At 32.5% G+C, this 26,579-nt stretch overlaps 2 protein-coding genes across 2 annotated transcripts; one reads left to right on the forward strand and one right to left on the reverse strand.

Moving 5' to 3' along the window:
• The first annotated feature begins 14,182 nt into the window (after positions 1-14,182).
• On the forward strand, positions 14,183-18,512 carry LOC123906272 (UDP-galactose/UDP-glucose transporter 3). The gene is made up of 7 exons (XM_045956142.1): positions 14,183-14,413; positions 14,542-14,639; positions 14,872-15,002; positions 16,051-16,081; positions 16,746-16,849; positions 16,945-17,066; positions 17,766-18,512. The coding sequence occupies exons 1-7, from the start codon at positions 14,310-14,312 to the stop codon at positions 18,172-18,174; spliced, it is 999 nt and encodes a 332-aa protein (XP_045812098.1). The 5' UTR covers positions 14,183-14,309; the 3' UTR covers positions 18,175-18,512.
• A 1,701-nt stretch (positions 18,513-20,213) lies between these two features.
• Positions 20,214-26,071, reverse strand: LOC123906273 (transcription factor MYB88). Its single transcript, XM_045956143.1, has 12 exons — positions 25,105-26,071; positions 24,940-24,986; positions 24,758-24,814; positions 24,546-24,618; positions 23,794-23,849; positions 23,530-23,694; positions 23,285-23,451; positions 22,831-22,973; positions 22,521-22,657; positions 22,234-22,436; positions 21,757-21,905; positions 20,214-20,974 (listed from the first exon to the last, which is right to left on the reverse strand). The coding sequence occupies exons 1-12, from the start codon at positions 25,207-25,209 to the stop codon at positions 20,867-20,869; spliced, it is 1,410 nt and encodes a 469-aa protein (XP_045812099.1). The 5' UTR covers positions 25,210-26,071; the 3' UTR covers positions 20,214-20,866.
• Positions 26,072-26,579: the final 508 nt, after the last annotated feature.

Genomic DNA, 26,579 nt, shown 5'->3' on the forward strand with positions numbered 1-26,579 from the left:
TCTCCTACCTCAATTATATACTATAGTTTATCATTAAAGTTTAATTAAAATACAAAAAGCTAAGAAAGTGATATGATTTGAGGCCATTGACGATTCCTAACAATCCATATATCCAATTCACACTAGGACAAGCCCCACCATTTTCATCTTAGAATGTTAGTTTATAATATTTTAATTATTAGTTCGGCCATATAAATAAATAGTTTAAAATAATTATATAATAATAATGAGATGTATTCCAATCTATAAAGCACACATCACATATTATTAATATAATATAAGATATTGTGTCAAAGAAAAAATATAAGATAAGATATTAAATGTGTCCCTGTTAAACAAAAGAATAGAATATTTCGTATCAAATGACATATAAGAATTGCATCTAGTTAGTAGTATTTAAAAATGCATGTGATGTATATGTAATAAATTAGTATAAATAGGTGTTTAGAATTTGATTTTTAATAGTAGTGAAAACTTCGTCCATCGGTTGAATGAGAGTCGAGGTGTAGAAGATCGGTTATTCCTTTATCTCAGAATGCGGTTGAGTGAGAGTCGAGGTGTGGAAGATCGATTATCTCAGAGTGCATTAAGATGATATCTACAATTGGTTGAGTTTCTGTGTCTGGATCAGTGATATTTCGTCTGGTTGTACTGGAACTCTTCTTTCTTTCCTCGTTTGATCCGCATGCATCCAGAGGCGTCTTTACCACATGTACGACGGCATAAAACCTCATAAAAATAGGGGCCTCTAAAAAAAATTATAGGGTAGTAATATTAGTAAATGAGAGATATAAAATTAGCAATTGCATGCTTCAAAATAAGAGATTGTGGAGTTCAAATACTTGTGATTCTCTTTATTCTAAAATAATTGATTTATTAGTTACAAAATGTTCTAAAAAAGATTTTTCTATTGTGAATAAATTTTTTAGACGCTTTATAGCTGATTGTTTTTTGAACAAGTTTATAGCTGATTGTTATACTATAGTTTTATCAAATGAAGAGGCGTGTAATAGAGATTGTCTTGTTTATCAAACTTTGTTTATATTAGTGAAAAAATAATTATATTTTAGTGTTATTGATGTTATTTGTAATTTAAATCGATGACAATTTTTTTATTTTATTTTTTGCATTGTTTCTTTTATTATGGCCTATTTTTAATAATCCCACAGGGTCTTCAACTTTTTGGAGACGCCCCTGTTAGACTATGAATCTTTTATATGTTAATTATAAGAATGATTATGTTTTTATGTTATTTGCAATTTAAATTGATGATTATTTTTTTATAAAAAAATTTACGTTTTTTTTATTAAAGGGCCACTTTTATTTTGCACAGAGCCTCCAAAAACTCAGAGACGTCCCTGCATGCACCGAATCATTAGGGTGTTAAACACAATCATTCGAAAATGTTGAACCGAAAAGATCGAATTAACTCAGATCCGCTTACCCTTCAAGCAAGAAAAGAAAGAAGAACTCACTTTTGCTAGGCTCCAAGGCTTCTTTCGACATATAACCAAAAAAATAATGCACGTGAAAACGTGATCTGAACTTATTAATTTCTTTTTTGATTTTTTAACCGATCTTATTGAATATATTTTCTTTTTTTGGGTGTTTTATAGATTTCCTTCATCGGTATTGGAATCTCTTAATTTGTGATATTTCGAATCTACATATTGTATGTAATATCTTTATTAACTGAATTATAATCACGGAGTTAGAAAATCCAAAATTTAATTTGCTACATATATTGTGAGTGTAAACTAATTAACCATGATAATTGAAGCTTATCAAAATTACAAAACAAAATTAAGAAAACCTCCGATAGTTGAACTTATTGAATTTTATTTTACCATGTGATATATGGTACATCCTTTCTTTTAAGGAGAAATCACAATTCTTGTTATATGGTTGCATTGCAACCCCCCAAATTCAAATTAATAAAGGCATGTCTTTCTTTGTCGGTATGTGGTTCTTTCCTCATATACAAATATTAATTGACTTTTTATACATGAAAAAGTAACATTAGTTTTTATATTTTTAAAAAAAGTAACATTATTTTATATGTTTACATGCATTTTTATCTCTTATTTCGATATTTTTAAACTTTTGATCCCTTATTTTAAAATTCATTTTTTTAATCCCTTATTTTAAAAGTCAACATTTTTTTAGACCTCCCTCTCATTTTACCATTGTTGTAATTGCTGACATTAGACAATCACATCCATGTGTGATCCTCCTACATTGGACAATCACATCCCTGTGTGATCATGCGTCTCTTGTATTTTGTTACACCAGTAATACCTCTAGACTCTAATTCACGAAATAGATTTACTGTTGTAACTGCATGACGCAGTTAAGCGTGACACAGTTATAATGTGATGTAATTATAGTTGGTGGTATTGGCGCTTGAGACATGAGAATGTGCTTCTCCTTAAGGTTTCGGGTTCGATTCTCTCTGGTGCCAATTTGGATGGATTAATTTAACTTCAAAAAAATTATAATTGTAAACTGTCCAATCTGAATCAACGGATAAAATCATTTACTTGTATATTTAATCTAAACTGATCGATCTAAATTTAATGTTTAGGATTGAAAACTCTGTTTCCACAATCACATCCCTAGTTCACTTTATTTCATAATATTTTTCTTCTTTTCACACTTTTATATCAAACTAATATAACAAAATCTACTTTTAACTTACTTCTCACTTCTTCTTCTTTTCTTTCTCTTTTCACACAATTTCTCACATCTTATTTCTTTTCGGTTTCTTTTGATCACAATAAAAAAGATTAATTAATTCCATCCCAATAAACATGAATATAAAAATTAATCAAGAAGAATTTATTTCAAAAAGTCTCGTGCTATACTCGGCACTTTTGGTTTTGGATAATGACTTATTTGCTAGTTTGTGTTGACTTGTGTAAAAAACAAAGTTCTTGCCCCCTAAGTTGGTCAGGCTGCTGGCCAGTCACTCCCACTTTGCAGACTAAAAGTTCAATCGTACAAGGGTACATAAATAATCCACAAATTACAACTAAAAATGAATCTCTTGCATGCTTTCACACATATAATAACATTACTTGTAAATTCTATATTAGCAGCTAGAACAGTGAGTGACAATCAAAAAATAACTCTTTAAATCGATTGAAGGCATTTTATTTTGCAAATCATCATTTTAGTAATTTTTTCATAAATAATAAATAATGGTTACTCATTTTCTTATGAATTCTAGCCAAAAGGTTATTTTACCAACATTTTATTATCTTACTAATTGTATATAAAAATAACTGTAAAAGAAAATTGTATTTAAAAATATAAGTCAAATAGCATGCATTATATTATTGTCAAAGGAATATCAATCGTTATTTGATCTAGTTGTGATTGACGTTGAATTTGCTAGGGAGGATCACGATTCGATCCCCTACAACTGCGATCAAAAGGAAACTGAAATCACTTGATGATGGAACTGACTCCGAATCACATTAGTAGACCGAATACTGGTGAAAACAAAAAAATTATTGTCTAAGGAATATAGTAGGGTTTGAGACTTTGAGTTCAAATTTTTGTAGGTGATGGGACTCAAGATTGTAATTGTAACCGATATATATAAGCAATAAAACCAAAGTACCCTCACCGTGACGAAGGGTCTAAATTGAGATTCTTGATTGGTATATATGTGTTACGTAAGTAGTACGGTGGTTTTTTTTTCTTTTTTTCTTACAGATGTTAATACTTATTTAGGGTAGATTCAATTGTACTTGCAATATTAATTTCGGGTAGATACAATTGTACTTACGATAAAGAGACTCGTGTTTACGATTACAACAACCGAATGATTATTTGGTAGATAAAAGTAGTTCAATTAATAGCTATAAAGAAATATTATCTCTTTTTCCTTCAAAAAAGCTACAAAGAAATATTTTTTTTAAGAAGTCAAAATGAAATATATTAACACAAAGAGTCTCATCGGCACAAGATGTACAGAGGTAAACTACAACAATCTACAAATAGTCAGAGTGACAAAATCATAATCAAATCATACAAGACTCAAACAAGATAATGGACTAGACCACCAGCGCTATGGTAGTTTAAAGCTAACGTAATACTCGTCGTCTTCAACCACCTAAATGAGAAAAACTTGATCTTGTCCAACAAAAGATGAGGTGTGCCTGTTGAGCATTTAAACAAACTATGCTTTTTCTGTCCATATCACCTAAACACAAGTAAGCCAAATGAGCTGCAAAAAGGATCGACGAGCTCGAGATCCACCTACTGAACTTGTAAACTGGACAAAATGATCACGCAGAGTAGTGAAATCCACCAAAAGAATGTCAATCCACGAGCGAACTAAATCCCATAAAGATCCAACAATGCCACAGGAGAGGAATAAATGATGGGTCGACTCGGCCTCTCCACATCCAAAGACACAAGTGTGGAGTAAACCATCATTTTGGTCCCTGAAAGTGTCAGACGTTGTCATATAAGTCCTTGAATTAATGAAAATGATAAAAAAGTCCCCGATTGTTAACTCCGTTAGTCACTTTAGTCCAAAACGTTAAATATCAGTTAACTTTGGTGACGTGTCTTAAAATTCTGCTGACGTGGCATGCTTACTAGGATGTTTTAATAATTTGTTGAATATTTTCATATCCGCTTGGCTTTTATTTTAACTAGTATCCAGACCCGTGCCAAGCACGGGTAAAAATACGTTTGTAGATTTATTGACTTATAAACAATATATTTTATTTTAATTGATAATGGAAGATAATTAATGACAACTATATAAATATTTACAATTTTATATAATTTAATAATTAAAATAACTGTAAAATTTATGTATAGTGTCATATTTTTTTAGGTGTATATGAATTACAAAAAAAAAATGTTTGTGTATCAATATATGAGTAGAAATATATACTACAATATAAATAACAAAAAAATCGATTCCCGTATTAATATTTAAGCAAAAATATAGATTACGGTTGAAATTTTTAAAAAAAGTCTCCCTATTAATATATGACTACAATTATAGAGTCCGTAAAAATATAGATCTAAGTAGAAATTAAAAAAAAAAATCATATCTATTAATGCATAAGTAGAATTATATGTTCCCATAGAAATTACAATAAAATAAAATAGATCCCGTATTAATATATGAAAAGAAATATAAGTTTATATCTAGTCATTAAAAAAAGTAGTCATCATATTAATATGAGTAAAAATATAGATTTCATAAAAAATTTAAAAAAAAATATGGATATTCATATTATTATTTATTAATAAAAATATAAGTTCACATAGAATTATAAAAAACAAATAGTCCTTCGTATTAATATGTGAGTAGAAATATATGTACCCATATACATTTTTAATAAAAAATAGGTCTCCGTCTTGATGTATGAGTAGAAATATGGATCTTATACGTTAAAAATTTATCTTATAATTATATCAAGTACGTACGCACTCAAATTGCAAGCAAGGCCATAAAAAAATAAGCATAGGATAATATTTAAATTTATATGACATCTAATATAAGACTAAATAAAAAAGTATAAGAACATGTTTAATTTATTGTTGTCTCAATGTGAAGGTAAAAAGAAGATTGTGTTGTCTTTTTATATTGGACAAAACTTATATGCATTTCTTTATATATGCAGTTTTTCCTGTTCCTCTCACAAAAAGGTAGTTATATATATATTTTTTAATTAAAAAAAAAAGAAAGTTGTTTTTAAATAAAAATAACTTTCCTCCATGTATCTAGCACAGTAAGAACTGTGTATATGAAATTGTATATAAGTTTGGTCCATTTATATTTTAGGGTTTAGAAGTGTGTTTTTTAGAGAAAGGTTTAGTATTTAATTTGAACATGAGTCAAATTATAATTTATAAAGTGATAAAACAAAATGTAATTAGAGGGGTGATTTAGCGTCAATTTTGATCCGAAATATCGTTTTTTATTTTTATTTTTATTTAAATAATTGATTTTCACATAGTTATAAGTTTCATATATTTGAGTTTTCTTCTTTATGATTTCTTCGTTTGGTGTTGTTTAAATCTCGTCTTAGTGCAGAATTATTTGTTTTGATTTCTAGTCTCTTTACAATGTTTGATTTGCCTTCTTTGGAGCATTTGATTTTTCTTTATTACATATTGCGTAGCATTTAAAATTTGAAATTGAACTTCAATATTGACCAATATATTGTGGTCATTTAGTACTTCAAATTTTATATTCTCATTTATTTCTAGCATAATAGACATAAAAAAGTGATTCATTCTAACCTATTTTTTCCTATATTTTTATATATCTAAGATGATTAATTTGGCGCTTCTCATTCTTTTATCTGTGATCTTTGATGTCTTTCAACCATTTTTCCCGTCTTGAACCTTATGTGAAGAATAAATATTATTTTGATCTTTCTAAGTCATCTAAAAGTAACATTAAAACAAAAGTCAAAATAATTTCGAGCGTTTATCTATCCATTTTTTTTAATAAATGTATAAGTATGCGGATGACCTTATTTATTTGTTGTCATAATGCCATATTAAAGCATATAATAACAATTCCTATATTATACTTAATCAAATCCCAATATTAAAAATTCATATATTTTGCTTCCTTTTTTAGGGTAAAAAAAATAACTACTATGAACCAAATCATTGTACCAAATTTTCCCAAAATTATTGTACCAAATTAATTACAAATAAATTGATAAGGAAACAAATATTAAAGCAGTAACAATTATCTCGGAAATTAAGTTAAAAAGCTATTAATTAGTATAAACTTTTATGTTGAAAGTAATAAAAATAAATTGATTTTTCACAAATTCAGAAATTATAATAAACTTATATATCTATCAAACTTATATATCTATAAAAAATAATAATAAACTTATATATGTTACAGAATATATATACATTCGGTTCATTTCTATTAATTAAAAAAATTATTTATCATTTTATATTTTAATTTGAATTTGGTGTAGAGAGAGTTTACATCGTTTATGGTCTTTTGATCAGATTTTGAATAAATGCATATAAGCTAATTTTGTAGGGTTCAATTAGAAGAGTTTATTCTGGAGTAGTTTATTCTGTTATTTTTACAACTCTTCGTTAGAGTTTTTAAGGAAGAAAGTCCATGTAGTGGCTCTGGTATGAGTGACTATATTTATTACTATTTTTCAATATTATGATGATGTTTCGAGATGCATTATTGAAATTGATTATTAATGAATTTGTTTAGTTTTACTTTTGTCAACAATAAATAAATTAGAAGACTCTAATCAAAACGTAATTTGTATAATTAAAATATATATTATATTATAAAATTAATTATATAAAATAAAAATACAAACATCTATCCGAAGCACAAAATGTACCAAAATTGTCTATCATTCTTCAATTGATGGAATAATTTTTATATATAATATATCTTGTGTAAGCTTACAATTTCAATTAAGCTTACATAAGAAAACATCAAGTTGTCTGTCATTCTTCAATTGATGGAACATTTTTTTTTTTACGCAATTGATGGAACAGTTTGAAAACTAAAATATCAAATAATTAATTAAAAAAAATTCAAAGCCACAAATCGAATCACAAGCACGGAAATATCAAATTCAAAGTGTTTTTTTTTTGTTACATTTTTAACTTGTTTTTTTTTTTTGACAAAGTAAAATACAATAGTTTTACGATTAAATATCAAATAACATAGGAAAGCTTGTAGAGTGCGGACTGCCAAATATATAATTAGATTAAAAAAATGTCCCAGAAAAAGAAAATGTTGCACCATTTGTGGTTCTGGGCACAAGTTAATGCAGTTTTGTCTTTTTTTTTATCCTCCAAAGTTTCATCAAACTTGAAGATTAGATCCTGTTGAAAAATAAAATAGGCTGTCCAATGGACCAGATACCGGTTGTAAAAACAAAACACAAAAAGTAATTATAAAAAAAATTAATTTCGATTCCAATATACAAATAGTAAGAAACCTCAAACCTGAAAAGATCAAATAATCAAAGGAAAAAAATAATCAAGAAACCTGTAAAATGCGAAAAAAATAATAAATTAAAGAAAAGAGTTAGAGTGACAGCGCCTGACACTTTTCAGGGACCAAAATGATGGTTTACTCCACAAGTGTGAGCTGTAGGAGACAAAATACCGCGAGTGATCAGGTTTACTCTCGTGGGTAACCTGTCACGCAATAAACGCCACACAAAGATGGAGACCTTCAAAGGAACTTGAGAGTGCCAGATAAGGTGTTCCGCAACATCCAAAGTAACTGAATCATGAGTAGTCAAAAGTTGATACGCTCCCCGAACAGTATAGCCTGTAACAGGATCTAGGCGCCACTACCACCTATCAATAGACTGAGCCTGCAAAAAAAAATGGTAAGAAGCAAAGAAATATTATTAGAGATATTAAAATTCGAACTTAAATTTTTCACTTTTTTAAATTTATAATGTGTAAGTTTAGTCATTAAATTACTAGACCAATAGATACTTGGGTAACCGACTCCGATAAGGACATTACATATGTTTTGGGGTGTGTATGGTCTAGGTGGGGGTACCAACTAGAAAATTCAAAAAATAAATATCCACTTATAGCTATTACATTATAGATGTATAAATCTTTGAGATTTTTTTTTTTTTTTTTTATCGTTCTACCAACTTCTCGCGCACTCTATGCATTTTTTATTTTTATCTTTTTCCTACTTAAATAGCGGATGTTATAAATTTGATTTTTTTTGTAAATGTCATCAAGTACTTAAGTAGTGGACATTATAAAAAAAATCTGGTAGGATGTTTATTGGGTGTATCCGCTAATTAAGCAGCGGACAAATTTTTTTTGATAAATTTGTAGGACGCGCGAGAAAATGGGTAGGGTGACAAAAAAAATTCTCTCAAATGTTATCATGATCCAAAATATTATGTTTCAGCCCAAAATTAGTTCATAGCTAGAAAAATTCAACACCAAATGTTAAGGAGATACTCTTTCATACATTCTTAACTAGTATTTTCACCTCCACAATTTTTTGAAGATTTTACTTTTTTTGTCTTCTCTCTTTTAACTAATCATGTGAGCTTAGTTTTATTGGCAGTAATATTGTATTATATATGTAGGGATTGGAGCTCAAATTCCAATCATCTAAAAAAAAAACTTGACAAATGAAAAACTATGTTTATTTCACCTGTTCTTTTAAAATTTTAGAGAAACACAAGTTTCAGATTTATAGAATGTATGAGTTTTTCAGAATATCATGTAAATTTCTAAATACAAAAATTTTAGTTTTCACGAGCTTTTGAAAAACTTGAATTTTCAATTTTTTGAAACAAAAGTGTGTTTTAAAAAGCTCAAATTTTAGTTCTTTGAGTATCTCCGATCAAAAATAATTTAGATAAAATTATATTAGAGATCCTTTATCTTATTTATTTATAATATTTAAGTTATTTTTTTTATTTCAATCCTTTATATTTTATAATGCGTACATATAAGTAATTTTTTTGAAAAATGCATGAAGAGATGAATATATTCATCACCATCTTCATATCTTCATCTTCATTCTTAAATCAAAATCAATTTTCACTCAAGTATCATAAATCTTTATTTTATATTCTCCTTAATATCTTTCTAAACTCAAATTGAATTAGCTTTTGTATCTTCTGGTTGGCATGTTCTCTGATCCTTAACTCTTTCTAACCTTTAAATTAATTTATAGGGTTTATTGAAAATTTGGGGATTTTGATTTTTGAGTTTAGAAAGATATTAAGGAGAACATAAAACAAAGATTCATGATAGGAAGTGTATGTTTGAGTGAAAATTGATTTTGATTTAAGGAAGATGATGATGAAGATATGAAGATGGTGATGCAGATATTCACATCTTCATACATTTTTTAGAAAAGGGTGATTTATGATCAATTTAGGCCTAAAATCACCTCTCCATGTCATTTTTTCTTTCCATTTTAGTTAAATAAGTGTGGTTTCTACAATATTAAGATTTTAAGTTTTCTTTTATTTTTTGTGATTTTGTGTGCGGTGTTGTTTGTTTTCATTTTTCGGCGTTGTATTTTGTTTTCCCGTCTTGGTACGAGTTTATTTGTTTCAGGTTGAATGGTTAAGTTTGATAGAGTGCTGATCTAATTAATGACTTTGGTGTCATCAACACTACATATCCGAAGACATGAATATTTTATACACTTTAATATAGTCAAATATATAGTCTTATGTAATTTTTAGTTTTATGTTATTAACATGAATGCTATAAGTTTATTCGCATATTCTATTTCTATTTTTTACGATTTAAAATTTAAACATCAATGTCTTTTATCAAATTGAATGGGTGAATATTGTTTACTCCCTCCGATCCTTATTTAATATAAGATGGAGTTTATTTTTTAGATTTATTGAAAATCTAATGTATCTAGTATATATTACAGACTAGATACAAACTATTCTTAATAAATCTAAAAAACAATATTCCAAGGAATGCTTTGTCCGTTATTCAGGTTGACGGTGTAACGCTCGAAGGCGTGATCCCGATTAGGCAGGCGGTGTTTTCGCATTTTGAGTCTCACTTTAAGGCTCCTATTGTGGAGAGACCTGGGGTCGACGACCTTCAGTTTAAGCGGTTGAGCCAGGTGGAGATTGGTGGTTTAATCAAACCTTTTACGGAGGATGAGGTGAAACAAGCTGTGTGGGATTGTGATAGTTATAAAAGCCCGGGTCCCGACGGCATTAATTTCGGTTTTATAAAAGATTTCTGGGCCGATTTGCGGGGCGACGTTTTGCGTTTCATTCTTGATTTTCATAGGAATGGCAGGTTGACTAAAGGTATCAATTCCACTTTCATTGCCCTGATCCCCAAAACGGATAGTCCCCAACGGTTGAATGACTTTCGGCCTATTTCGCTTGTGGGAAGCCTTTACAAAATTCTGGCAAAGGTTCTAGCTAATAGGTTGCGCCAAGTGATGGGTAGTGTAATTTCTGAGGCCCAGACTGCTTTTGTGAAGAACAGACAAATCCTTGATGGTATTCTAATTGCAAATGAGATAGTGGATGAAGCGCGTAAGTCTAAAAAGGATCTTATGTTGTTCAAGGTAGATTTTGAGAAAGCGTATGATTCAGTGGACTGGGGGTATCTTGATGACGTTATGGGGAGAATGTCGTTCCCAACTTTGTGGAGGAAGTGGATTAGAGAGTGTGTGTGCACGGCTACAGCTTCTGTGTTAGTTAATGGTAGTCCGACTGATGAATTTCCTCTTAGGCGAGGGCTTCGGCAGGGTGATCCGCTTTCACCTTTCCTTTTTCTTCTGGCGGCTGAGGGTCTTAATGTGCTTATGGAAGCTATGGTAGCGCGTAATTTGTTTACAGGGTACAGTATTGGTGGACAAGAGTCGATTATGGTATCGCATCTTCAGTTTGCTGATGATACTCTTTTGATGGGGGTTAAAAGCTGGGCGAATGTTCGGGCTCTTCGGGCTGTGTTAGTGCTTTTTGAGTCCATGTCGGGCTTGAAGGTGAATTTTAATAAGAGCATGTTGGTTGGCGTTAATATTCCTGAGTCCTGGTTAGACGAAGCTGCTTCTGCTCTGTGTTGCAAAGTGGGAAAAATTCCTTTTCTTTACCTGGGTCTTCAGATTGGGGGTGATCCGCGGCGCTTGGTGTTTTGGAAATCGGTGTTGTCTCGCATAAAGAATAGATTGTCTGGGTGGAAAAGTCGCTTCTTGTCGTTTGGTGGTCGTCTGGTTCTGTTAAAGTCTGTCTTGACATCGTTACCTGTCTACGCTCTTTCTTTCTTCAAAGCTCCCTCAGGTATCATTTCCTCTATTGAATCTCTTTTCATTAAATTTTTTTGGGGGGGGTGTGAGGATTCTAGGAAAATCTCTTGGGTTAGTTGGAAATCCATTTGTTTGCGTAAGGAGTTTGGAGGTTTGGGGGTTAGACAGTTGAGGGAGTTTAACTTAGCGTTGTTGGGTAAGTGGTGTTGGAGGTTGTTGGTGGACAGAGAGGGTTTGTGGTATAGAGTTTTGGTAGCTCGGTATGGGGTTGAGGACGGTAGACTTCGGGAGGGTGGTCAGAGAGGTTCGGTATGATGGAGGGAGTTAGCGCGTATTAGGGAGGGTGTGGGTGAGTCAGGAGGTAGTTGGTTCGGGGAGCATGTTTTGAGGAGGGTGGGGGATGGTTCTGATACTTTGTTTTGGACCGATCCCTGGTTGGATGGGGTCTCGTTGAGGGAGAGGTTTGGGCGTCTTTTTGTGCTGGCAGAGACCAAATCTCTTTCGGTTGCAGAGATGTATGCTTTAGGTTGGGGGATAGGCGGAGAGGCGTGGAAGTGGCGGAGGCAGTTGAGGGCGTGGGAGGAGGAGTTGGTGGGGGAGTGTCAGACTTTACTTCTTGACATTTCTTTGCAGGATCAGACTTTGGATAGGTGGCAGTGGCGCCCAGATCCAGACACAGGTTATACTGTCAGGGGAGCTTATCAGATTTTGACTTCTCAGGCTTCAGTTACTTTGCATACTGCGGAGAACCTTATATGGCACCCTCAGGTTCCATTGAAGGTGTCCATTTTTGCTTGGCGTTTATTGCGGGATAGACTGCCCACGAGAGCCAACCTGGTCAATCGTGGTGTTTTATCTTCTACAGTTGACACTTGTGTTTTTGGTTGCGGAATGGCTGAGTCGGCCCATCATTTATTTCTCTCATGCAGCTTCGTTGGACCTCTATGGGACTTAGTTCGCGATTGGGTTGACATTTCTCCGGTGGTTGCTACTTCTTTGCGTGATCATTTTGCCCAGTTTACAGCTTCTGCAGGTGTATCTCGAGCGAGGCGGTCCTTTATGCAGCTTCTTTGGCTCGTTTGTGCTTGGGTGATATGGACAGAGAGAAATCATCGATTATTCAAAGGCTCAACAGACACACATCATCTTTTATTGGATAAGATCAAGCTTTTCTCTTTTAGGTGGTTGAGGATGACGAGTATTACGTTAGCTTTAAACTACCATAGCTGGTTGTCTAGTCCATTGTTGTGTTTGGGTCTTGTTTGATTTGATTTTGATTGCATCTCTTTTAACTCTATTGTAAATTTGTGTAGTCTACCTCGGTACGCCTTGTGCTGGGGAGACTGATTGTGTTAATATATTCCATTTTAGTTTCTTCAAAAAAAAATATTCCTCTTATATTAAGGACCGAAAAGAGTATTCAATAAAAAAAAAACACATTGTGTATTCCATTAGTTTTTTGTTTTGTTACACCAAACAAAGAAACATCACTCATGTTTATAACGTGGGACATTGACATTATTTTTTAGTAAGAAATAAATAAATGGATATTAACTTTTTTTCTAGTAGTATAGTGGTTATAAATTTTATTTTAGTAAATATGTAAAATGTTCAGGGTTCGAACCTCAACTTCAATATAATATATGCGATGTCCGTACCAATTGAATTAAATTCACGGAACAGATATTAACTTAGATTAGATGTATTTAAAATATAGATTAATAATTCTCATGATGCATATCTCAGTTACATTACATAAAAGTAAATTCAAATGTAAAATTAGTTACTTATTCATTTGGATGCATTTGTAGCCACTAAAGTACTAAAAAAAATAGAAATTAGTAATCATATACACCGTATAAAATTATTTTACATTTTTACATTGGATATTCTATTATTTTAATTGATTTTTTTTTGTCAAATAACCTAGTTATTTTTTTTTTCAGTAAAAAATGAAAGTTGCAGCAAGCAGGGAAAATAACCTAGTTGTGATGTTTCACTTTTAACGTGAATAAGTAAAACTAACAAACTTCAATTCACCAGTTTAATTTGGTTTGAGGGTCAATTCTAACATCAAATTGTTTCAGTCCCCTCCCAATCGCAGTTGCGGGGATCGAACCGTGGTCCCTCCTATCAAATTCAACGCCAATCACCACTGAACCAACTATATTCTATTCTTTAAAATGTAATACTGCTGTGTCAAAAAAAAAAATGTAATACTGTTACTATATCAGATTTTGTGTTAAAAAAAAATGGTACAGTACCAGATTTGCAAATTGCAACAACTGAAAACGTGAAAACAAGGCATGCGTTTCCATATCCAATGAAAAAACACAATGGCGTATCAAACACCAATCAAACCACTCCACGTGTCATATCCCACGTTACTTAACTTGGCGCCCTCTTCACACTTTCCCACTTCATTCATTTATTCATTCATCACTTCTCCGATCTTCGCACCGTTCCGGTTCACCCATCCCGGTTCACAAAAAACCCAAATCCCCCCAAAAAAACCGAACCGCAAAATCTCGGCGCTCAAATGGAAGCTCACGGCGGAGGTCTCCGCCGCATCCTAGTGCTTGCCTTCTGCGTCGCCGGAATCTGGTCGGCTTATATCTACCAAGGCATTCTTCAGGAAACACTGTAAGATTTTCACTTCTTATAATCGCTTATTTGATCTCCAGAATCGATTTCAACGTTCGAATTGAAAAAATTTGTTGCGAATTTTGAAATGCAAGTAGTTATTGATCTCTCTGTGATTTGGTTTTCAGGTCAACGAAGCGATTTGGTCCAAACGGTGAGAGATTTGAACACCTTGCGGTTTTGAACTTAGCACAGAACGTGGTTTGTTTAATCTGGTCATATATAAGTAAGATTCTTATTCTATATATCAAATTAGTGAAATTACTAATTGTTCCATTTTTGTTTTCTTTATCTTTGCAAATTTTATTTTTTTTGAAAATTTGTATTAATCAGTGACACTAATGGCCATTTTACGATTGTCGGAACGAATTTGAACTCGTAGTTTGAGATTATATTTATAAGGCTAAACTCTTTATCTTAGCAATTATTAATGTGTAACTTTTGTTGTTTGTGTATAGTGATAAAGTTGTGGGGTGGTGGAAATTCTGGTGGTGCTCCATGGTGGTCTTATTGGAGTGCTGGTATTACTAATACTATTGGTCCTGCTATGGGAATTGAAGCATTGAAGTATATTAGTTACCCTGCTCAGGTATGGTTTCTTACATTGTATCTTTGTTTGTTAATTGTGGTTCCCTTTTGAGAGATTATGTTTGATTTGATTAATGTGGTATAGGATTTTAATATATTATTTGAGTTTCACTATATAATATTTAGCATGGCTGGTATTGTCTGCAAAAAAAAATTGAATTGGCACTTTGTGTTGTTTTCTTGACCAAGGAATTGGTACTGTGTTGAAAAACTATGGTGCGAAATAAAATATGATAAAGAAATGCAGCTCCATCTGGAGTGCCTTATTGAGTCAGCATCCCCAATTGGGATTGCTTTCCCTGTTTAGCAACAAGTTAAATACCCACCTCTTTGGGGGTGTTTGTTATGCACCCTCTCTCTATTCCTTATGTAGGCACATTTTTGGACTTATTATGTGATTATATTGATAATGTATGGTGTGGCCCTCCGGCGTTATTTAGGACTCGTTATTGGGCCGCAGGGATTGAATGTTTATTAGGTATTAATACTATAAAATTATAAATAAGTGATCTGTACACAAGTGGTCCACTTAGACACATATTTGAGCAGTACTCCATTGGAAATGGTCTAATTTCCTTGGATTTTATGCTCACTTTGCTTTTACCTGTGATTTGTCATTGCAAATTTTTAGAGCTATAAACTGGTCCTTTTGGTTTCGACATTGAAGTTGGTACTTGGTACTGCCACATGTAAGGACTGTTCGTATATAAGGAACGGTTCCTTATGGTTGCTCAAGTAAAAAAAAATAAAAATGAATAAGAAGTATAAAGATTTGAGATAAATGTGGGATTCATTTGAGTATTTAAATTGTTTCACTATTGGAGTAGGAACTAGGAACACGGTAAAGTGCCATAAAAAATGAGTTAAGCTATTCTATCTTGATTGAACCATTAGGGAATGCAACAGCTACCCACACATCGCGTGTACAGGTTGAAGCAACTTTTACTTCATCCTACATGCAGCTGCATTTTTATGCGACTTATTGTTCAAATGTAGTAGTATAAGACAATGAGCTTTTCTAAATAGGTGTTCTTTTTTACTACATGCAGGTGCTGGCAAAGTCCTCAAAAATGATTCCAGGTCAGTACAACCCACTTGATGCTCAAAAAAGCTTGCATTTTATTTGAAGTTTAATTTGACACAATTGAAAATTAGCTGAGGTTTATTCTATTTACTTAGTTATATTACATTTATGGTTGAATTATGTAGTTAGTTTCTGTGCTTAAACGCTTCAATATTTGCTATTCCTATACTTCGGGTTAAGAGGGATATTGTTTTTGTCTTAACCCTCTATCCCTGGGAAATGGGCCCCTGATAATTTGGAGTTTGGTTGGGAGAAAGCGGCCTGGTCGACTACCAGAAGTCACTTAAGGTTGGCTGAGATCCTTTCTTTGTACCAAAGCAAAAAAGGAAGTAAGTAAAGCATGGCCAAACCTTTTTAGCCATGATTAGGTTATAGGGGTATATGGGCGAACTTGCAGATGAATTTTATTTTCTCTAGTTTGGAAAACCAGCGAAATTAGTGGAACTTTAGATTTTAAGCAAAAAACTGGCTAGTTGTGTGGTTTTGTTTTCTTTGATACTTCTGTAGTTTATGACTGGTTCTGATGTATAAACATTTGGCAGAAAATTATAATAGAAAAGTTTTATTTCCACTTTTTCGTGTAACATTTAAATATTTAAACTTTATCCTGACTATGTGAACCAATCTTATATGTCTAACAAACGATTCACTTTAATGCAGTTATGCTGATGGGTTCACTCGTATACGGTATAAGATACACCATTCCAGAATACCTCTGTACCTTCCTTGTTGCTGGAGGTGTTTCAACATTTGCACTTCTAAAGGTTAGGAATTTCTCAGTATAACACGCCTCACCTGTCTAAATTTTCATGGTCTTTGAATGTTGCTTTGCTCATCTTTATTTATTTGTGCATTACAGACTAGCTCAAAGACTATCAGCAAGCTGGCACATCCGAATGCACCCCTTGGATATGGTCTATGTTTCTTGAACCTTGCTTTCGATGGATTCACTAATGCAACCCAAGATTCCTTAAAAGCAAGGTAATACAAGAGAAGCTCTGTCTTTTGATTTGGCATATAGCAATTCTAGTCTGTCTATAGATAGCATGTAAACTACAAAACTACTTGATTTCCTTTTTCTTTTACTACTTTCTTCTTTATGGCATGAAAGATAAGAAACTATATTTTCATATATGTTGTAATCTATGTGCAATATAAATGAATTTCACCTAATTTGAATAATTTCTGAACGGACAGTTTTTTTGGAATGTTTTCTTTTTTAAGGTGTTGTCTTTTAATCCAGCTATGAAGTATGTACTTATGTTATTGTCAAAAAATAAATAAATTATGTACTTATGTTATTATTAGTTACGTCGTAAGATGCAATTATTGAAGATACGTTCAATATTGGTAGCTAAAAATGTAAAACCCAAATCTACTGCATACAATTTCAGGCTTTCTCAGTAATGTTACTGGCTGATGATATGGTCCTTAGGACTGTCTAATTAATTTTGATAGTGAAGTCACAAACAATACTCCTGTGATTTATCATTTCCTGTTGTTAGTTACACTCACATGTCAATTGTTTGAGTTTCGATTTCATGGGTGTTTGAATCTAGCCTTCTCAAATCTCAACATTGTTAGGCTTTCTTTTTGACAAATGATTCTTCGAATGTCCTAAATTAGAGATTCATCGGTCTTAATGTTTACTCTTTCAAATGATTTGTTTGTCTTACTCAGGTACCCAAAAACAAGTGCTTGGGATATTATGTTGGGCATGAATTTATGGGGAACCATATACAATATGATTTACATGTTTGCATGGCCAAGTGGGAGTGGATATGAGGCAGTTAACTTTTGCAAACAGCATCCAGAAGCAGCATGGGATATTTTTCTGTATTGTTGTTGTGGTGCGGTCGGACAGAATTTCATCTTCTTGACTATAAGCCGGTTTGGCTCTTTGGCTAACACAACCATCACTACCACTCGCAAATTCGTTAGCATTGTCGTATCTTCACTATTAAGTGGAAATCCCCTTTCAACAAAGCAATGGGGGTGTGTTACTATGGTATTCTCTGGATTATCATACCAGATCTACCTCAAGTGGCAGAAGTTGCAGAGACTGCAGAAGAAGAGAAAAACCACATAATTCGCTCTGCAGCAATTTTGAAGTTCAGCATCAATTCTATTTTAATTTGTCCTTCAACCATTGTTATATCACTAAAACCTTGAAGGTTCAATGAACCAGATTTAGGTTTATATACAAAGGAATATTAGTAACTGTAATTGGATAGAACCCTTTTGAGAAGTGAAAAGTTTAGACCTCATTTTCTTATTCGTTGTGCTAATGTATTAGTTTCCTGGGCATTGTAAGAACAACCAGTTTTAATTTTATAGCATACTAAGGCAAAGTCAATGTAAACATGATTTTCAGACTATCCCAATATTATTAGCAGTGAGGTGAGAATTAAAAGTGGCTTTACAAAATTGTTTGCACTAGTTTGCTTTCAGATATTTTGTTCTTTCAAATTGATGCTTTGTTCTGTTTATTTTGCTTCCATTACAGCTTACAATCAAAATGCAAGAACTTCATACTGTAAAAGTGTACTTAAGGTGAAGGAGAACTTGTTTATTGTTTTCTAGTACAATATAATCTAATCATAAAATTATTTTTGAAGTGTCTTTAACAGTCAGTAGGGTTAAAAAAAGCTAAGGGAAAGAAAGAATATATTTTCTTGTGTGTTAACCCTCCGGTTCTTAGTGGAGGGGGCTCTTGTAATGAGAGTTTGGCTGTGAGATGAGTAAAATTTGACCAAGAATTATTCTTCTCAGGAATTAAACTCGGGTTTCTCCCGAACTATTTGTCCTAGGGGGAAATCATTAATCACTTGAGTATAATCATTTGGTTAAGAGAAAATATTTTATGATTCAATGAAATCTGAGTGGTTGGATCTCCATATCCAAGCTGACTTTTATAAAGGCGGGGGGACATGTTTATGGTTGAGAAGAAAGAGTAGTACTTTAAGCTGTAGCTACATTAACAATTTTACTGTATATTCCCCAAAAAATAAATAATTAAATAGCATTACTTATTTTAAATTAGTTATAATTACTTCCAAATCAAAACCATGAGGTTTGACCAGCTTATCTATTTAGGTAAGACCTGCTACTCAAATGAGTGGAAATGTGGAGGTCAAATTAGTCCAAGTGTACCTTCCCTTAAGAAAGTTAACACCTAACTAATGTGCTTTATTTTGTAGGAAGTTCCCTCCCTCTTTTTACTAATTGCTTTTGCCATAGTCATTATTATGTCTTCTGTCTTCCACCACAACCACCATCTATGCACTAATCATTCTTACTAAATCACAATGCAGTTCCTTCACAACTTGATCTTCTGCAAAGCACATTCCAAAGGAACTGTGCCTAAGAGCTGAGAGAAGGAAAAGAATGAGAAATGTTTGCATGCATGCTTCTGTCAGATCAGAGAATATGAGGTTTGTTGTACAGTTCACAACTTCTGCATTCTTTATATTTCTTTGTCAAGATTTTTTGCTTCCTGGTATGAAAATGAAGCTCATATTGTTGAGAGATGTGTCTTCTGTAATTGTGAATAAGTTCCAAACTTGCAATAAATTGGTTGGTTTGTGTTTTTGGAAACTTTTTCTTTACATTTCTCTTCTTGAAAACATGTTTGAGTAAGTAATCTTGAAACTTTAATTTCATATTCTGAGAAAAGAAAAATATGTGTTCATGTTTGTTTCTTACGCTGCTGAGAAATCCTTGTTTTTACTTTACTTTTCTTTTCTTTTTCTTTGTTAGGTTAAATATATTTGTATTCTCTATAAAGTACTTTATAATCAAGCTTAGTCTCCAATTTTGTGATTTTAAGGATAAAACAACAATGACATTTTTTGTATGGACTAAGCTTGCTATGAGCGTATTTTATGGCCCAGTGGTGTCGAGACTTTGGAGTGTGCTCCTCTCAAGGTCTCAGGTTCAATTCCCCCTAGTGCCAATTTCGGTGGGCTAGTCCATACATAGCTAAAAAAACTTTGGCTTTAAATGGGCCCGCCGCAAGTGGACGGTGGGATTGGTCCCCTCGGATTAGTCGGTCCTTGGACCGGATACCGAGTTTTAAAATAAAATAAAATTTATACAATATATAGATATAGATATAAAATGTAGATATAAGAGAAACAACATTTGCATTCTGGACACCAAAGCCAAAATGCATTTCCACTCAAATTATAGCTATGTTTCAGTACATCTGAATCAAAAAATGGAAAAGCATAATTTATTCTATAACCTATGCACACCCAAAACAAACAAATAGGAATCATATTTGCCACTGGCTAATCTTTTTACACTCTTTTTCTTCTTCTATCTATGTCTCTATTCATTATATGTAGTAGGATTGGCGACTTGCCGATGTATACACACACTCAAGACGACGACGACTAGTATCACGCAGCAGCAGGCTCTGTACAAAAAAAACAAACAAACCAAGACCATATGCTGGATTGGAGAAAAACAAACCCAGAACATTATCAAAGAAAAACAAACCAAAGAATAATGACACACTAAGCACGCAAATTTTTGGTGCAATCCTAAGGGGATTAAAAAGACACTGTTAAATATGTTGAAGGTCCTCTCAGAATGTACCTAACATTCTAAGGGAGAAGGATAGGCCTATCAAAATTTTAGGCTGAACAAAATTGCAATCTTTCTCAAACCAGGTAGAGAAGAATCAACCAGCGAGATGGTCGCGGGTAGGGAGAAATGAAGGATTCAGAAAGGACATAAATATTTTATATTTCATATGAATGAAATATTCAGATTTATTAACTTTGTAGGAGCGCTCTTCTGCAGAGTGGTGGTTGCGGGGGGTTGGCGATTGGGTTGAGGGGAGGAGAATCCATTCCAAGTGTTTTCATAAGGAAGTTCCTTTCCTGAAAAAATAAAAATAAGAAGTGTCAGGGGTAAAAGAGTTAAAGGAGTTAAAAAAAACTCCCATGAAGGAGAAAATACTAACATAAATAATAAATAAATTTGTTTCAGCTAATTGCTTTACAATTTTTTGATAACTGGAAACAGTGCAAATGAAGTGTCGGTTTTGTAATAAAAGTTAAAACAACAAATGAAAACAGAAAACGTTTTCTCAAACCAAACAGGCTCGAATTTAGTCTTAGTTACATGATATATTATGTGTTATTGTTGTCTATCCCAGCTCAAGTTTATGATGAAATGATTATGAAAAACTTCAACCCAAATTTTTTCTGCATCAATTTGCTCAATACACCAATTATTGCTGAAGGATCCCCACCACTATTACTGAAGTTGATTTAATAACAAAAACTATTTTGAAAATCCTTATGCTTATTAAGGCTGATCTTCTAAAAGTGTTGAGAACTACTAGAAGTATTATTAGGCTTTTATTTTGGGCTTAACTCATCTTTACAAAACTGACTTATAAGTTTAGGATGTCTCCCTCATGCCGAGGACTGGACATCTAGAGCATGATTTGAGTAGCCCAATAGCGGATGACCTAACGAATCTTGGAATGCCTCTCAACAAGTGATAATACTGTTGCAACTTTCATGCTACACAGGTTTAGTTATATCCATTATTTGTCATATTATTACTAGTATAATCAGAGAACTTATCACTATTACTGCTATAATCTCACAGTTGAACTTAGTTATTTGATGTCCAAGGTGCTTGTGTAACTTACACTTTCTGAAAATTGTGGACTAGGAATTCCTGCAGCTAAGGATCTGAACATAGGAGTAACTTGAACAGGAGAACTGAACTCTGTACTTGATAAGGAAGCAACAATGCCGTCATTGTTTATCTGTTCCTCGCAAGATGAGAATATATCCTCTACAAAAAGATTAATATCTAGTTAGTAATTCTGACGAATTGAGATTGAACCAGTCTGACCTCAGGGTCATGGCTCAATAGGTTCAATCGGTTCAACCAACCACAGTTGAACCAGATGACAAATAAATAAATAAGATTAAAAAAATGAAACCGGTTGCACCAACCGAGGACTGCATTTTAACCAGTTCAATTCGGTTCAACCAGAATGCAATGTAACAGGGAACAAACAACTGCCGAACTGGTTTGTTCCCAGTTCAACCAGTCGGTTCGGTTTGGTCTAGTTCTTAAAACATTGATATTTTTTTATCACTAGATTTGATAATCTTACCTTGATCCAAAGTAACACTAGAAAGAACCACTTGATCACATCCTCCAACACCCTTTTGATCTTCAATTTGGATAGATTTATGTTCAGTTCCATTATCTTGATGCAGTGAGTGTTCCAAATTCTCAGCAGCAGAATGAGGCAGAATAGTTGATCCTGTACTGTGTTCAGAACTGCTTGGAGAGTCTTCATATAATTCCATATACCTATTATATATTCAGAAGCTATTAGATTTTCTATATCCATCATGAAAGTTATTATATTTTCAAATTTCAATGAACTTAAAGTACCTCCAACATGGCTGGATTTCCTCACTACTATTCTTTAAGTCTTCCAATAAGTCTTTAAGATCTACAAGCTGTAAATCTGGAATCTTATATCCAGGAATATCTGATTCTTTGTTTCGGTTCATAAACTCTTGAAGAATCTGGCATCAATACACACATGTTAAAACTTATACGAAAAAAGTATGTGAACAATGGCTTTTCTGATTTTCATATAGATTTGTCTGAAACATTAAAACTTGATGTAGTTCTTTTGATGTTGAAATTCTTGACATATATTCTATACTTTGGTTTTTGTTTTTGAATCAAATCTCACCTTCCATGCATTTTCAAGACTTTGGTCCATATTCTCTGCATCAACTTTTAGAGCTAATGAAGTTAGTAGCTCGGCTTGTTGCATCAATGCGCTTATCTTTGGATCATCCTTTTTAAGGAATGTTCCTTGAATCTTGTTTTGTGCTGCATTTGCATAAGAAATCAAGAGTTACACTTGATGATGTTAACATATTTCTGCATTTGCATACGGAATGTCCAAAATTATTTCTGGCTTAACAAGTTAACATATTTGAGGATGTTTAGTTTATAAATTCCTTTGCTTATAAAAAAAAACACTTGATGACGTTTTGTAATTTTAATACATTCAGGGACTATTGTGACAGTGCCTAATACATTTAGGGACCAATGTGATTGTTTCCTCGCTTTCTTATTGTCGATTTCACAGCTGAAAGGGTTAACTTTCATGATTAAAAATTTTCGATAGAGACTATTACCATAATTATTAAACTTCACATTGCAGACATGATTCTGGTCCGGCAAGTTGTTGACACTATGAGAGTTTTGAGCTAAAACTGCCAATGGTACTCTTGAAGTTTCATTTTGTTTATGTGATCTGTCTGCAAAGTTGATCTTTTCTGCATCATCAGGGATATGTGACCTCCTATATTGCAAGTGAATGACATGTTAACACTTATTCATATAAAATTTATATATTTTTGTATCTGTTACCTTAACATACCTCATCTTCTTAAAATCTACTGCAGATTCTGATTCCGCATCTCGGAAAATAATCCTTTTGTTATTTGAATTCGTATATGAAACGTTGTTCTCTTTTGCTAAGGCTTCATATTTAGCTCTCTTTTTGCACAATGTGGAGAAACGGTTTTTCACAGCATTATCCGTTCTGCATACATATCATCGAATCATTTCAATCAGAATAACTGTTAAAAAAAAAACTTGTCTGTTTGGTATTTTGTGAAGAAAATAATGAAATTTTTGTTACCTGCCTGAAACCACCTTTGCTATTTCTGTCCACCTATTGCCAAATATTTTTTGAGCCTAAAGAGATAATAATAGCAAGAAATTAGAAGTTAGTTTTCTTTGTAACAAAAGTCTTACTAGAGTAGATTTTTTTTTGGTATTAACCCTTTGGTTCCCAGGGGAAGGGGCCTTGGTAATCCAAAGTTCGGCCACGAGGTAAGTAAAGTCTGGCCAAGAATTGTTCCCACCAGGAATCGAACTCGGGTTAGTTTTGTTTGTAACAAAAGTCTTACTAGAGTAGCTTTTGATGCAAAACAAATGACTTTTCATTGGTACTAGACTAGCACTTAATATCCTTTTAAGTGTGTTTGGTTTCACTTTCGCAGGAGGCAAAATTGATTCCGGTGTAGAATTGATTATGACTTGTTTTGTCATAACAGAATCAAACTCACACTAAGTTCACAATGGCTTGAAACCTACCCTTACTGAGGGTAAAGACAGAAAGAAAAAAAAAAGAAGCAAAAGATGAAGTTCATATTTAAAAGTTATATAGGCCACTATTATAAAATAAGCGGCAGCAGTTAATAAACTTCAGTGTCAAATCGATCAACTGTAACCAAATTTGAACCCTGATTAGAACAATCCTTAGTTAGACTTTACTTATCTTCCGGCAGAACACTGATTACCAGGACGAAAGAGTTAAGACCAAAAAAAATCCAATGGCAACTACATGGTATGAAAGTAAAACATTGGAACATAGGATGAAAAATTTACCTCACACAAGAGCATGTCTTCTTCTGGTGACCATCCACCTTTCTTGAAATCAGAATTCAAATAAGTGTACCATCTGGTAATTCATAAGTTACTTAATCATCAGATAAAGAAATAACATTAAAACAAAAGCCATAAAAGTCTTCATGATCTAAACTTTAAAGTATAACAACTTGAACTTGAATGAATCATCATCAAAATTTCAAAAACTTCACCTTCTTCTACACTGTCTTGTTGTTTTGTCCTTGAATTTAGAAGCAATTATTGCCCAACTGCATTGAGTTATTGAAATCAAAATCCCTTTAGCCTTTACATAATCATGAAAAACTAGTAGTAACTAATGAACTCAAAATGAACAATAATCAAAAGGGTATATTAGTAATTTAGTATTCAATACTTTTCAGTTCCATGGATTCCAATTTGGTCTCTAAGTATATCATCCTCCTGCAACTCACAAAATCAAAACACTTATCAGAATGAAACACAACACAACTCCAAAGAATAATATATATAAAACAAAAAGAATAATTTATATTATATGATAAGGTTTGAAAGTTCAAACCTCTTGAGTCCACGTCACAATGTGACGCTCCTTCTTCTTAGATTCTTCATTAAGAAGCTGCTTCTGCTTCTGATTCTGATTATGTTGCTTCTTCATATCTTGCATGATTGATTATTCTATTTGGTATAAGGTTTGGTAATGTTATTCTTCTCTTTCTTAAACGCTCCTCCCTTTTACAAGGAGCCAAGTTGCATGCTAAAGCCAAGACTCTTCCTTTATAATATGATAATAAAAATAAAAACTTTTTGTGATTTTTTTTTCTTCTAAATTTTTTATTTTTTACATAAAAACTAAAAAAACAAACAAAAAAGGAACAAACCCTTCTTGTTGTTTCTCTTTCATTCAACTTTTGAAACCTCAACTGTGTTTTGTTTCAAAACGTGAACCGTAATAAGAATAAATTCCATTCTCAAAAGCCACCTTAACAAAAAGCTATTCAATTTGTGTTGTGTGAAAAAATGTCTAAAGAAAATGACTTTGGATTCTTAACTTTTCAGAAAACACTCACTATTTTATCCTCTGTTACCAAAACAGAACAAAAACAGAACAATGTTTAGTGTTCAAATTAAGGAACCAAAATCACATGAAAGGTTAAAGATAGCAAAAGGGTAATCAAGATTACATATAAGGGTTCATAAAGGGTACTTGGGTTTGAATCAAAATCGTATTTTTCCAAAACCCAAGACAATTTTTCTGTATTTCATACTTTGGTATTTTTAGTATATGAAATTGATAGTACAAAAAAAAAAGGGGTAGATCTAAAAAATTGAACAACTTTGAAAAATACCCAAATGAGAAAAAGTGTTGTTGTTTCAAAGTTCTCAAGTAGACAAATACTTCAACACAACACAACAACTATGAATGAATACTATGTTTGAGAGATTCTTAAAAAAAAAAAAAAACTGATTATGTTTGGTTTTTCTCTCTCCTAACTTTTTTGAAAACGGTCACATAGTTAGAAAAATGTTGTATAATAAAAAATGAATAGGTACCAATACCAATAGTAAGTTGGTTTAATGGTGATTGACGTTAAATTTGATAGAAAAAAATTACGGTTCGATTGTTTACAACCGTAATTGAAAGAGAGCTGAAATTACTTAATGCATAACTAACTGATCTATGAATTAGATTAGACAGTTTAGTATACCAAATACCGAAAGTGAAAACAAAACAAAAATAAAAATGGGTAGGGACAAGAAAAATGAATGAATATAAAAATGAATAGTAGATGATTGTGTTAGTGCGCGGGTATGAAGTGAAGTTTGAATATAACACTGAATTTTATGAGCTACGTGCAGTGTTGTCCACTATAAGGTATCAATATCATATCACTATAGTAGTCACTCACTATAGATAATAATGATGATAATGTTGTAGGAATAGTTGAAATTTATTTACCATCATATACGAATTCATGTGTTTATATACTAAGTTTTTGTATGTAGTGAAGAGCTTGAAATGTATGAAATTTTATG

The sequence above is a fragment of the Trifolium pratense genome, linkage group LG2, assembly GCF_020283565.1.
Source record: "Trifolium pratense cultivar HEN17-A07 linkage group LG2, ARS_RC_1.1, whole genome shotgun sequence".
NCBI lineage: Eukaryota > Viridiplantae > Streptophyta > Magnoliopsida > Fabales > Fabaceae > Trifolium > Trifolium pratense.